This window comes from Dermacentor albipictus, chromosome 1 (genome assembly GCF_038994185.2).
Source record: "Dermacentor albipictus isolate Rhodes 1998 colony chromosome 1, USDA_Dalb.pri_finalv2, whole genome shotgun sequence".
Lineage (NCBI taxonomy): Eukaryota > Metazoa > Arthropoda > Arachnida > Ixodida > Ixodidae > Dermacentor > Dermacentor albipictus.
The window spans coordinates 62,883,513-62,897,980 of NC_091821.1; the positions used below are offsets into that span (position 1 = coordinate 62,883,513).

The window sequence follows — 14,468 nt, forward strand, 5'->3', positions numbered from 1 at the left end:
TCCGAAACTTCAGATGTCCTTATACATTTATTCTATGGGGCTCGTGGCGGTGCCACAAAGACGTCCGAAATATCAGGCATATCTGAAAATTTGAGCGCCCGAAAATTCAGTCGTTGACTGTATTTCTATATCTGTGGTAAAAGAATGAGATGTACTCATCAGATGGGAGGCAAGCATATGTGTGTGCAGCAGTGCTTTGACAAACTTTGGCAGTATGATTGAATGATCACTTTTGAAGATACTTTCACTTTTGCTACGTTTCAGAAGACTAGCACCAGACGATGGCGTTCCTGGCACAACAGCATACTTCGCTCTGTGCCAAGAATGCCGTCGCTCATAGAGGTCGATGCGACTGACAGTAGTCATGTGAAAGTGAAAATATCCCCAAAAAGTGATTATCTGAAAATACAGCACACTTTTTTTTGGTCACCTGTGGAATAAAGCCACTCATTTTCTGGCTAATCCAGTGTTTCGGTCTCCTGATTATTAAAATTTTTAGGCACTCCCTGTCAAGTCAGAATTGTCGGTTGGCCACTGTATGTATACCGTAATATCCCGAGAGATAGCTCCCCTAAAATCCAAAGCAAATCGGGTTAGAAGGAGTGGGCCAGCTTCTGTGTATAATCAAGAAATGTTAAAAAAAAAACATTGTAGCCAGAGATTGTGAAGGTCTGTTTATATGCACTTGTTCAGGCTTCTTCAAAACCTTTAAAGAACCCCTCACCAGGTCTGGCCATTTTGAGCTGACAAGCGCAGAGCATACAATGCACACTAACGATCGTGTTTGCGAAGACTTGCATCGCCACGCTCCGTGGAAAGGTCTGAAATTTCAATCCGAACGTTGTTTTCCCTTTCCCTCACGGCGACCGCACTCTAAGCCGAACGGTGACATGCTCGTGTCCCTGCGCCTACGTGCTCGTGTCCACAGTGTGACATCGCTCGTGGTGACACGTGACTTCGAGAATTATCCAAGGCAGCATCTGCTATTGCGTGATCTGTTGCTTAAATTGACGAATTGAAGTTTAGAGAAATAATAGAACGCACAAACAGAATGTCAGCATGTTTTTTGTTTGACTTCGCACTGAATCAAGAGAAATGTACTTCCGCATTGTCTGCTTGTTCCCACGGTCGTACGGTCATGTGCGCAGGTACCAAAACTATGCCATTGTCTATCATGTTGCAGCGTGTGTGATCACGCTCTGCGATCCACTTGTGTCTGCCTCAATATTCGTGTAGCATTTAATTATACCGCTAGTCAGGTATCCTCGTGCTCAGCACACAAAATTCTGCGCTGCGCAAAACGATACAATCACAACAGCTTACGTGCAACGCCGTCAGCGGAAATGAGCAGCGGCAAAAAAAAAAAAAAAGCGAGGAGAAAAACAAATGAAGGCTGGGCCCATGATGTATGCGTCACATGATCCTCGAGGTCTGGTATGGGCGGATGCAGGAAAGGAATTTCGCTTGCAGAGACTAGGCTGGGCGAGTGGAGAGTGTTTCACTTGGCAGTGGAGCTTGCCTGGTGAAATCATGGGTTGGCAGCACTGAAATATTTCTATCTCAGCTGTTAATGAGCCGATTTAAAAAATTTTTGTGGCGGAACGCTCCCTAGAGGACACATCAGAAGTTCCTGTGTATTACCAAAATTTTCTATGGGGCCTGGTGAGGGGCCCTTTAAAAGGACAGTCACTGTCACTGTCAAACAAAGTGTTGATGGCCTCTTCACACACATGATCACATGTGGTTGGCAGGGAAGCGGAATGGGGTTCCGCCACTACCAGCCGCTCATGGAGTTGGCTGTCAGTCCCATCAGAGGCAGTAGGTATTCCACGGAGCTTGAATGGTTGGGCCACAGGCCACAACATTCTTGGACACTGCCCAAGGGCATGTCCTGCCCAAGGACACAGCCCTTGAGCTTTACTACCCCAGTGCAGATAAACGTAGCCTATGTCTCACTGAGACTGTGTTTAAATGGTTTCACCCAACTTGTGTCCGCAGGCTGGGAGATCTTGGCATGCAGCCACCTGGCACATACACAATGTCTGTGGCCTTCGACGTGAAGCCCCCCCCATAAGGCAGTGGGACTACAAGTGGGCAATAATCGGTGTTATGGAAAAAATAAATCACATCGAAAACAGGGATCTGGTTTCCTTCAGGAGTGATGCATCTCTTGGGATATTATGGTGTATATATGTATGTATCAAATGATGCAGTGTTGCTTTTTTTTTGACACAATAGGCCGTACATTAACACAGCCATGAGTTACACTCTGGCAAAAAAAAAAAAGTAGACTGGCCTTGCTATCGTCAGTAATGGTGGACTGAACTTTGTTATTTTGCAATAGGCTGTACTTGTAATATCTAGAGGGAAAAAGTGCGTGTGGTGCCTGAAATGGGAGAAAGACTTTCAACATTAGTTAACTGAAGATTAGTGCATATCAAAGAATGAGAACAACATTATTTTCATTCCCCCCCCCCCTCTCTCATGAAGCATTAGCCCCAAGGTTAAGCCCCTGTCACATGGGCAAACTAAAGTGCACTGAGTGTCATTTTGTCAGCGTGCTGCTGCGTGAGAAAGAAAAGTGTTCTTTCACATTTGTGGCAATGGCGATCAGGAGACGGAAGGCAAAGCATATATTTGTTAACCTATAAATGCATGCACAATGACAGCTTATTATTGTTAGAAACAACATTTACAATAAACTTAAGTGCAAGTGAAGTAATTCGTTGCAACCTCAATAACGATTAATCATCACGAGCCAAGACAAGACCAGTCCAAATGATGCATTCCGCCAAACAAATGTGCGCTCATAACCCGCATGGTCGTAAACAGCCCAAAAGCGAAAGTAGTTATTGCTTTTTTTTTTTCAGTGTGGCACATTTTATTATGTTGTAACATTAGCGAATAAAACAATTTCATTAGAAATTTATCCTGACTCTGCTTTCAATATTACTTCTTTTTTACTCATTGCTAACGAGGCTACACACTTCGCCGCAAAGTATGTTTGCCGAACACACTCGCCAACGAGTGCGGACTGCACTAAACCCCGCATTCAGAAATTGATCTTAACTTGAAGGTCATGCTCGACTTGATTTAAATGCCGCTTGTTGTCAACGCACCAAAGGAAAAGGCAATTAGCATTTGGGCGCATTCACACCATGCGTCAGTTAAATCAAGTCAGTCATGGGCTTCAAGTTAAGATACAGTTCTGAATACAGCGGTAAGCGTCACTAAGCGTTACCGTGTGGCAGCCTGCGAATGACACTAGTGGCAAAGTGCACTTAAGTTTGCCCGTGTAACATGGGTATTAGACACTCTCCCCTTGAGACGACATATCAGCAGATGGCAGTTGCAGGTGCATTTGGCAATAAGCATCGTGCAGTGTTCTCCTGTGACTATAATCAGATTATACTGACGCTAAGTGATAGTCGCTTTATGTGTCCCTAAACCTTCCTGTCCAATAGAAGCATACACTCTAAGAGAAGTTTACACCCTTTGAGCCGTATCCTGTCCCTAAGCAATTATCACCACCTGGCTTGCTTGCATTTGCTTTCTTGGAAACTGCTCGCAACTTTCCACTCAAGAATGCTATGTCACACTGTTAACACACATGCCATTTGTGACCTGAAAGTACTGGGCACGTAGCGTTAAAGAAAGGAAAGGTTCTCAAGACAGATTACTATTATTGTTTGGGGACAAGATAAACCCCGAAGGGTGCGAACTTTTCTTAGAGTATGAGATATATGGACAGAGTAAGAATGCACCGCACTATGGAATCTCATTGCTCCTGATAGAGAGGAAAGGCGGCAGCAATCCGAAGTTGCTGCCACTTCTGGCATAGTGTGTGTATCCTTTTGCTACCAAATTGGGTGATGTATTTGAAATCCGTCGATTGTGGCCATGAACATGTTTCTCTGTCTTATCCTTTCTTTTTTTTTTTTGCATGAAAAGTAAGGCTGAGGGGACAGAAGTGTAAGAACTGGGAGGTTGTTTGGGATGACCTCCGTAGCGAGTACTACAAGTACATGGTTGCTGGACTTGCCTTCATAATGCCAAAAGGAACAGGTGAGTCACTAGCCTTACACAGTGAAAAGTTTTTCTTTCTAATATCTTCATCTTATTGAAGGCTGAGGTGCCTCTTTCTCTCTTTCTTTAATACAGAGGAACCAGCCACTGCATTAATGGTTGGACTTGGGGGTGGCACACTACCACTTTTTCTAGCAACCAAGTTCTCAAAGGTGGGAATTGGCGTTTTGTTGTCGTTCTTGTTCTTGTAAACTGGCTTACAGTTGCTGTGATTTGCCAATATTAATATCGCTGAAACAAGTGCTGTCAGTAGGGCAAACTGACGAACACTCATCAGCAGAAATGCTGATAAATGTGCTGCTTATTTAAGTGTGCTGAATTCAATGTGTTGAACCAAAAAAATACTGGTTCGGGTCTGAGTTCATTGAGCCCTGACTTAGTTTCAGCTTGGAGAAATAAAAATTTGACCAGTCCGCAAACTGTTTCGCAACACTGAACTAATCCGCGAACCAGTTTGACACTTTGTCCTCCCCCATGGCAACATGCTGCTAAGTGCTATCGACTCGTCTGCAGGGTGCGTGCACAAGTTTGGTTAAGTGGAGGCAGAAATGGACTCCCTGGCTAATGGAAAATAGTAATTGATGTTTTTACATGATTACACATTAAAGCATTAAGCACACACATTAAGGCAACCATCTTATGCAATGGCATCGCTGGAGCATACAGCATGCGATGTGGCACTTCGATGCATCCATCCCTGCCCTCCCTCTTTTTCACATCTGCTTTTATCATCATCCATATGCAAAACAGCAGAAAATAGTCCTCTGAGATGTATAAGCACGTTGAATTTGGCATTGGTAAATATTAAATCTCATGGTCACAACTGAATGGTCATAGGGTTGTTTTCTTATTAAGTTGCACATTGCAATTTAGTGATATAACATTGCAGACATTTAAAAAGATTTGTCGTGAATATATCCAAAAATTAAAAGACATTTATTAAATCTGGTAGACAGCACATGCACACGGATGACAATCGACAAATATTGAAGAAGATTGATATAAACTAGTTTCGTCTTTTTATTATTTCTATGCATTTTCTACCAAACTATAAAAATGTGTACTTATGTTGACCATGCAGCCATCTAGTGCATAGCTGAAAACACCTTGCAAAAAAATAAAATTTATCTGAAGGGTCCAAAAAAGTAAAGAAGCATCATGCTAGAAATAGTTGCTGTTCACTCGATGATATAAATTTTGGGCTGAAGTTATGCAGCATGCAGCAGAAATCCGCAGAGTACAATAAACCTCCCTATATGGCTTTCATAGATTACGAAAAAGCATTTGATTCAGTAGATATACCAGCAGTCATAGAGGCATTGCGTAATCGAGGAGTACAGACCACTTACATAAATACCCTGGAAAATATCTACAGAGATTCCACAGCCACCTTAATTCTACACAAGTAGGAAGATACCTATAAAGAAAGGGGTCAGACAGGGAGACACAATCTCTCCAGTGCTATTCACTGCGTGCTTGGAAGAAGTATTCAAGCTATTAAACTGGGAAGGCTTAGGAGTAAGGATCGACGGCGAATATCTCAGCAACCTTCGGTTTGCCGATGACATTCTGTTCAGCAACGCTGGAGACGACTTACAACAAATGATTGAGGACCTTAACAGGGAGAGTGTAAGAGTGGGGTTGAAGATCAATATGCAGAAGACAAAGGTAACAATGAACAACCGGGCAAAGGAACAAGATTTCAACATTGCAAGTCAACCTCTAGAGACTCTGAAGGAGTACGTTTACCTAGGTCAACTAATCGCAGGGAACCCTGACCATGAGAAGGAAATTCACAGAAGAATAAAAATGGGTTGGATCGCATATGGCAGGCATTGTGAGCTCCTGACTGGAAGCTTACTGTTATCATTGGAAAGGAAGATATACAATCGGTGCATTTTACCTATGCTGACATAGGGGCAAAGACTTGGAGACCGACAAAGAAGCTTGAGAACAAGTTAAGGACTGCGCAAAGAGCGATGGAACGAAGAATGCTAAGCATAACTTTAAGAGACAGAAAGAGAGTGGTTTGGATCAGAGAGCTAACGGGTATAGACAATATTCTAATTGGCATTAAGAGAAAGAAATGGTGCTGGGCAGGTCATGTAATATGCAGATTAGATAACCGTTGGACCATTAGGGTGACAGAATGGGTACCAAGAGAAGTGAAGCGCAGTAGAGGATGGCAGAAGACCAGGTGGTGCGACAAAATAAGGAAATTTGCGGGTGCTAGTTGGAATCGGTTGCTGCAGGACAGGGGTAACTGGAGATCATAGGGAGAGGCCTTCGTCCTCCAGTGGACATAAAATAGGCTGATGATGATGATTATGCAGCATGCTCACCAAAGTTACCTCGTAAGTGAATGGGATGCCGCCTTAATTCTGAATAAAAACGTCTTAAGTAACATGATGTCTTACCTAAATAGAGCCATATGAAGTCAACAGATAATTAAGCCAAGGAAAGCATAGGAAAAGTTATTTATAGTAGTTTTAATTGAAGTGCAGAAATGGTAAATAAAGATAAATAAAAGTGGACTTGTTCCCGGTGGGAGCAGAAGCCACAACCTTCGGATTATGCGAAGAACCTTCGCGTAATGCAACCTTCGCGTAATGTGAAGGTTGTGGGTATGACTCCCACTGGCTGCAAGTTGTTTTACAGCGAAGCTGCTACCCTTTCACTGGTAGGCATTTTCCGTGTCCGTCCGTGGGTAGAAATTATCATCATCAGCAATAGCTCATACCCCCTGAGCAAGCAAAAATGCAATGGTTCATCCGTAATGCAGAGGCTACAAGCACGCAGCAATGTGAAGCAAACAGTGCGTACATTCATTGGAATCACGAATACAATGTACAGAACAGCGTACATTTCGGTAAACTCAAAACAAGCATCTATTATCATGAGCAATGGCTCATACCCCCACAAGGCAGAGACTACTAATGCTCAGCAAAATGAACAGTGCATATGTTCATTGAAATCGCCGTTGCAATGCACAAAACAGGTTACGTTTCAATAAAGAACAGGCTCAAAACTAGCATCCAAACCATCAATAAAGCATTGCATAGCCCCCTCAGCAGTTGTAATGGTGGTTTTGCAACAGCTTCGCTGGACATCCACTTTCACAGGGCTGGGATGACGAGTCAACTTTTTTTTGTCCACTTTCATTACCTCAGCAATAAACTTAAATTCATAAACTAACATGAGTTCTTTCCATAAGATGTTCATGGACATAAACATCACCATCCTCGAGACTGTGGCATGCAAAGTGCATACGAATTTCTTCAAATGTGCTGCTAATAAATTTCTGACCCGGGACACAAGTGCAATTGTTGCTAGCTGAAAAAGTTTTCGAAAGGTGCCACAACAAACACAATTAAAAAACCAGCATGCGTGTGTGTAGGGCCCTTCTCGACATCCGACTGCAACTGATATTTTTATATGTTGAGCGGGGCCCGACACATGAGCGCAAAGGCTTAATGTGTTTTCATTATAACTAATCCTTTTTGTGCTTTTGTTTTTTTTTAATTCTGCATTTCCGATGGCCAGCTGCAACTGATAGTTGTCGAGTTGGACCCTGAAGTGGTAGACCTTGCCAGGAAGTGGTTCCTTCCACAGGTCTGCCCCATGGAAATTTGTGTGGAAGATGGGCTTAAGGCCTTCGACAGACTCTCCAAGGAAGGCATGTGGCTCTCACATTTTTTACTTGGATAGAACTTTCAGCAAAATGTTCAGTGCAAGTTTGCAGCCAGCGATGTATTTCAGTGTGTGTCATTAGTATTCCTTCATTGTAATTGAGCAATTCATTTTCCAGATTTATTTTTAGCGAAAAGGGAGTGAGAGGTTGTCTTTATTGTTCATGTATATCAGTTCTTAATATTTCAGTTTGGTGTTATTAATAATGCCAAAAAGCGGTCATGATTGATGAAGAAATAAACAAGCTTTGAAAAGTGTGATCAGGAGTGCTTTGGCTGTGCAACGTGAATCCTAAACAAAATCTAAAAACTAGCCTGCATGTAGTAAACTTACTTTCATTCAGTCATCACATAATGCCAATTTCACATGTCTTGTTGGAGTCAATATAACGAAAGCCATCATAGTGCTTGACGTGAGGACATACACAAGGCTGGCAAATTTCATCTGACATGAAACAGAAGTTTGTGCTGTGGAAGACTTAGAGGGCATAAAAAAATTACGATGTAAAAGACCTTTTCATGTGAAATGGTGCTCACTGAATTACTGCTGGCACCAGGTAAGGATGTGATTACTAAAATTAATGGTAATGAAGGTGAAAGCAGTGGTATTAGAGAAGTGTTGAATGCATGGGATAACATACAAATATATGATGCTCAATAAGAAAAATGCATTCCATGCTTACATCTGTATTGGTATAAGGGTATAGTGTATTGGTATAAGGGTTCATAGTGTTTGAAATGTCCGAACTGTGGCCATACCAAGGAAGTTTAAACATTGGCAGTGCTGGTGAAGAGTAAGCATCTGAACTTTAGCCAACTACAAATTTCCTGAACTGTCTTTTTGAATGTGCATGAAGTGAACATGATCTGTTCTTGATTTAGCGAGTCTTCATTGTGCTCAGTTATGCTGGGCTCGAGTTCTGCCCAAGCCACTCCCACACATGTACGTTTCCCTTTTGTACAGCTTACATTCTATAACATAAAATTTAATATGCAGATAGGTAGTTATAGATTCCGGAACCACGATGTTAGTGCCATTGAGAAATGACACTGTATTGTGCTAGCTGTCATAATCAGCAAAACCCGCCAATGGCAGATAAATCGAGGGATCTTTTAGACATGTGAGGCCCTCTGGGCTTGACTTCTCCGCAATAAGGTAGCCTCACCCCCTACAGCATTATCTGACTGAGCTATGTCAGTTGCTCGGTTCCATAGTCAAAAGTTTGAATCCTCGTATCAAAAAAAAAAAAAAGATTTTCATTTGAGGATGGTAAGCTCAAATTTCACCTCCTCCATTGCACTACATCTCCAGGCTTGAAGTGGCGCCTGACACCGGCAAAAGATGCTGAGAGCGATTGGGGCTATACTAATCTAGGTACAACCAAATTAGGAAGACCCACTAAGCTTCAACAAAAGATACTCCCTCACCAGAACAGGAATCGACCTCCCTGGTGCAGTATTCAGCCACTCCTTCCCAGATGACTAATTAGATCAACCAATGGCCCTCAGTCCCTAGCAGCTGCAGAGCACCTGACCAAGGTGGTGTACAGACTTGTAACGTAGCAGAGGGTGCTAAGAATCTCTGGAACCGGACAGGTTGCCAATGGAAACTGACCCTAGCAACCTTTAACACCCAAACTTTGTCGAGTGAGACTAGCTTAGCAGGACTCTTTGAGGACCTACCAGGCATTGTTTGGCCTCAGTGAGATTAAAAGAACTGGTGAGGCTTATACAGTGCTCACTAATGGCCATGTCCTCTGCTATAGAGGTCTCCCAGATAAGAAGCAATATAGGATTCCTAATCCACAAGCACATAGCGGGCAACATTGATAAATTTTACAGCATTAATGAGAGGGTAGCAGTAGTCGTAATCAAACTTAATAAGAGGTATAGATTAAAGGTAATACAAGCCTACGCTCCAACATTCAGTCATGATAATGATGAAGTAGATCAATTTTGTGAAGATGATGAATTAGCAATGAGAAAAGTGCAAACTCTGTATACTCTAGTAATGGGCGACTTCAACGCAAAACTGCGGTAAAATCAGGCTGGTGAACAACTATTTGGCAACTACGGCGTTGATTCTAGGAACGCTAGAGGAGAGATGCTGGCAGAATTCGCGGAAAAAAATAAGCTGCAAATTATGAACACCTTCTTCAGGAAGCGTAGCAACAGAAAGTGGACCTGGAAAAGCCCTAATAGTAAAACAAGAAATGAAATAGATTTCATACTTACTGCCGATCCCAGCATAGCAAAGGACGTTGAAGGGTTAGGTAGAGTAAAGTACAATGATCATAAGTTGGTGGAGGTCTAGGATTCACATCAATTCGAAGAGAGAGAGAGTAAAATTGGTCAGGAAGAAACAGGCCAACCTAGATGCAGTAAGGGTAAAAGCAGACCAATTCAGGCTGTTACTTGCAAACAAATATGCAGCCTTAGAACAGAAAGATGAAGATGACATAGAGGTAATGAATGAAACCGTAACTAGGCTGGCTTCAGAGGCAGCAATTGAAGTGGGAGGTAAGGCACCAAGGCAACCAGCAAGCAAGCTCTCCCAAGTAACAAAGGACCCAATAAAGAAACGTCAAAGAATGAAAGTGTCCAGCTCAAGAGATAAGATAGAATTGGCAGAACTGTGAAAACTGATCAACAAAGCGAAAATAAGTGATATTCGAAACTATAATGTGAGAAAGACTGAAGAAGCCGTAAAAGATGGACGCAGCTTGAAATCAGTGAGAAGGAAACTTGGCATAGGGCAAACCAAGATGTATGCACTGAAAGATAAGCAGGGTAATATCAGCAATCTCGAAGATATAGTAAAAGCAGTGGAAGAATTCTATACTGACCCGTACAATACCCAGAGGAGTCAGGATACCTCACTTAGGAACAGTAATCAACTGGTTGCAGAGACTCCTTCTATAACTAGCAATGAGGTTAGAAGGGCCTTGCAAAACATGGAACGGGGAAAAGTGGCAGGAAAAGATGGAATAACAGTGTATTTAGTCAAAGATGGAGGAGGCATAATGCTTGAAAAACTGGTGGCACTCTATACAAAGTGTCTATCGACTTCAAGGGTCCCAGAGAAATGAAAGAATCCAAACATGATACTAATCCACAAAAAGGGAGACATTAAAAAATTGAAAAATTATAGGCCTATTAGCTTACTCCCAGTGTTATATAAGATATTCACCAAGATAACTTTCAATAGAATAAGGGCAACACTGGACTTTAGTCAACCAAGGGAACAGGCTGACTTCAGGAAGGGATACTCTACACTGGATTACATCCATGTCATTAATCAGGTAATCGAGAAATCCACAGAGTACAATCAGCCTCTCTATATGGCTTTCATAGATTACGAAAAGGCATGTGATTCAGTAGAGATACCAGCAGTCATAGAGGCATTACGTAATGAAGGGGTACAGGCCACTTACATAAGTATATTGGAAAATATCTACACAGGTTCCACAGCTGCCTTATTTCTACACAAGAAAAGTAGGAAGATACTTATAAAGAATGGGGTCAAACAAGAAGACAGAATTGCTCCAATGCTATTCACTGCGTGCTTGGAAGAAGCATTCAAGCTATTAAACTGGAAAAGCTTAGGAGTAAAGATCAACTGCGAATATCTCAGCAGCCTTCAGTTTGCAGATGACATTGTCCTGTTCAGCGACACCAGAGATGAATTACAACAAATGATTGAGGACCTTAACAGGGAGAGTGCAGCAGTGGGGTTGAAGATTAATATGCAGAAGACAAAGGTAACAATGAACAACTGGGCAAGGGAACAAGAGTTCAGGATCGCAAGTCAACCTCAAGAGTCTGTGAAGGAGTATGTTTACCTAGGTCAAGTAATCACAGGGAACCCTGACCATGAGAAGAAAATTCACAGAAGAATAAAAATGGGTTGAATCATATACAGCAGGCATCGTGAGCTCCTGACTAGAAGCTTACCATTATCATTGAAAAGGAAGGTATACAATCAGTGCATTTTACCTGTGCTGACATAGGGGGCAAAGACTTGGAGACCGACAAAGAAGTTTGAGAACAAGTTAAGGACCTCGCAAATGAAGAATGCTAGGCATAACTTTAAGAGACAGAAAGAGAGCGGTTTGGATCAGAGAGCAAATGGATATAGACATTATTCTAATTGACATAAAATGGAGCTGGGCAGGTCATGTAATGCGTAGGTTAGATAACTGGTGGACCATTAGGGTTACAGAATGGGTGCCAAGAGAAGGGAAGCACAGTCCAGGATGGCGGAAGACTAGGTGGGGTGATGAAATTAGGAAATTTTCCGGCGCTAGTTGGAATCGGTTGACGCAGGGCAGGGGTATTTGGAGATCGCAGGGAGAGGCCTTCGTCCTGCAGTGGACGTAAAATAGGCTGATGATGAGGATGATGATGATGATGATGTTGAGGTAGTTATCCAAAATATGTGTACCAAACATTAGGCTTTTGCACAACTTTTGACCCAGTCAAAGATGCTGTAGATTTTTAATTGTTATGTAACAACTACACTTTTCTGCATTTTCTCATTTCTCCCTCTTGTTTGGTAATGCGAGGCTGTTGAGGAAGCATAATCTTTTAATATCTACTTTGTGTGGTGATCATGCTTTTGTTTTACTGTTCTGTACACAGGCAGAACATTTGACCTTGTCTTCCTTGATGTGGACAATAAGGACTTGTCAGAGGGGCTCACTTGTCCACCAGCGGAGTTCCTCACAGAGCAGACATTGAAAGAACTAACAGCTATCACTAAGTGCACGGGCAAGTTTTATAGCTTTCTGTATTTTTTAGCATTCACTTAAGGAGTGCGTGGTTGTGTGATGTTGTGTTGTTCATGCATTTTCCTGCTTTTTACAATGGTGCTGGTAAAATGTCATAGGAATATCATTAAGTGGTCTCCACAACACCTTTTGAGTATAGGTAAATAAGCCTGCTTTGTCACTGGCAATATTACAATGAGCATTCATGGTCTAATGTTTTGATGTGATGTAACTTTTGAGTGCTGGCATGTTGTGCTTGCACGCTAGTGCATATACTGTATTTTTCTTTTTTTTGTTCATAATTAGTTTTTAAATATTGCATAGAGCATATGCAGTGCAATTTGGCTTTTTCGGGTGAATAACCTGAAGGGGCGCGCATTACTTGAGTGATAAGTTGCAATGTCTGGGTAATTAATTTAAAATTATATAACTAAAATTTTAATTGCTTACATTTAGACTCATCTGAATGGAAAACCAGCCTTTGGCAGCATGTATATACGTAGCTCACTCCAGCTGCTGTTGCACTTCCCTCTTCCCACCAACTGATTCTGATTGCAATATGCACAACTCTCGGTTGGACACTTAGTTACTTCAGTAGCAAGGGTGAGAAAGACCACTTTATCACTCGATATCGCAAAGCTTTATTTTACACCACCCTACTATGTCGCAGAGGGGTTTCAATGCAAGCCACTCTTCGCAGTATCACATGTGTAATCAGGTAAATTGAACGAATAATTTGATTCCAATTATTACGGCCTACATGGGCATTTTGAAATGTAATAATATGGAACTGGTCGGTTATGGCAATTCACTTCAACTTTACATTATAAACATGTGCCATAAATGTTTGTAATTGCACAGTTAATTAACAATAGTTTAATTAGTGAATGGATTGCTCTGGCCTTTTTTTTTTTTGCAAATGATGTCTGCCTGCGCAGGTAATTATTCTGCAGCGGTGTAATTTGAGTAAATCTTGTAGGCTTTTCTTTTTATTACCAATATAGGCTAAAGTCAAGTTTTGTTGCAGTTGGCCTGAAGGGTAAAATTAGAATTAAATCAATTCAGTAAATTTTAGTTACTCATTGAGAGCATTGTAGTAGCTACTCACTCATCTTATGTTTGACAAGCCAAGGGATCAATGTTAAAGAAAAAAAAAATATTTTAAACAATGAGGTCCTTTTCTAAAGAAACCTGTTTCCAATAAAAAAAAAATCACCCACTATAATACAAGAGAAGGTGTTGGGGGGGAATTAATTAGTTTACATCGTTGTGGTGTCTATGGTGCTTTACACCATGGAAGCCAAGCTGCTTGATAATGCGCAGCAGAATGGATGCCTGTAACCTGTTTTATGACACTCACATAATGATATTAAACTACATAAGTTCTCTCAGTGGTGCATTATCTTTAGCTGTGCTTAATTTATCTCTCCATCTTTGACAGGTGCGGTGGTGATAAATTTTGTGTGTCGCAGTGAAGCACTGAAGAAAGAAGTGTACCAGAGGCTGAAGAATGCTTTTTGTGCAGTTTTTGTCCAGAAGATACCGGACAATGTTAATGAGGTGCTTTACTTAAGTAATAGCAAAAATGACGCAACAATGAAGACATTCATCAGTAATGTGCAGCAACTTGGGAACACCATGGACACAACTGAGAATGCTGACATAGCTGACCTTATGGATGGATTAAATCTTGTGTAGTACTGTTTTGCACAAAACTGCTCTTCTATCCTTTCACATCATTACATATGCAGCAGAATGCTAGTTTAGTCATAGCACTGTGATGCAGTGTAGCATGATGCAGGAGGGCAGTTTTTTTTTTTTTCAGAATGTGATAGCTTTGCAAAACAGCTCCACCTGTTGTACTTACCTACTATGTACTAATAATATATTATATTGTGATTCTTGGCTTGAAGGTGCCATAAAA

At 41.6% G+C, this 14,468-nt stretch overlaps 1 protein-coding gene across 1 annotated transcript in view; it reads left to right on the top strand.

Annotated features, from left to right (window-relative positions):
• The window catches only part of LOC139047675 (eEF1A lysine and N-terminal methyltransferase-like), a 37,204-nt gene extending 22,945 nt beyond the window's left edge, over positions 1-14,259 (top strand). The window contains exons 9-13 of the mRNA XM_070521587.1: positions 3,952-4,065; positions 4,162-4,238; positions 7,630-7,766; positions 12,421-12,545; positions 13,986-14,259. Of these exons, the coding sequence (XP_070377688.1) occupies positions 3,952-4,065; positions 4,162-4,238; positions 7,630-7,766; positions 12,421-12,545; positions 13,986-14,242 (710 nt within the window). The 3' untranslated portion in view covers positions 14,243-14,259. The remainder of the gene's footprint in view (positions 1-3,951; positions 4,066-4,161; positions 4,239-7,629; positions 7,767-12,420; positions 12,546-13,985) is intronic.
• Positions 14,260-14,468: the final 209 nt, after the last annotated feature.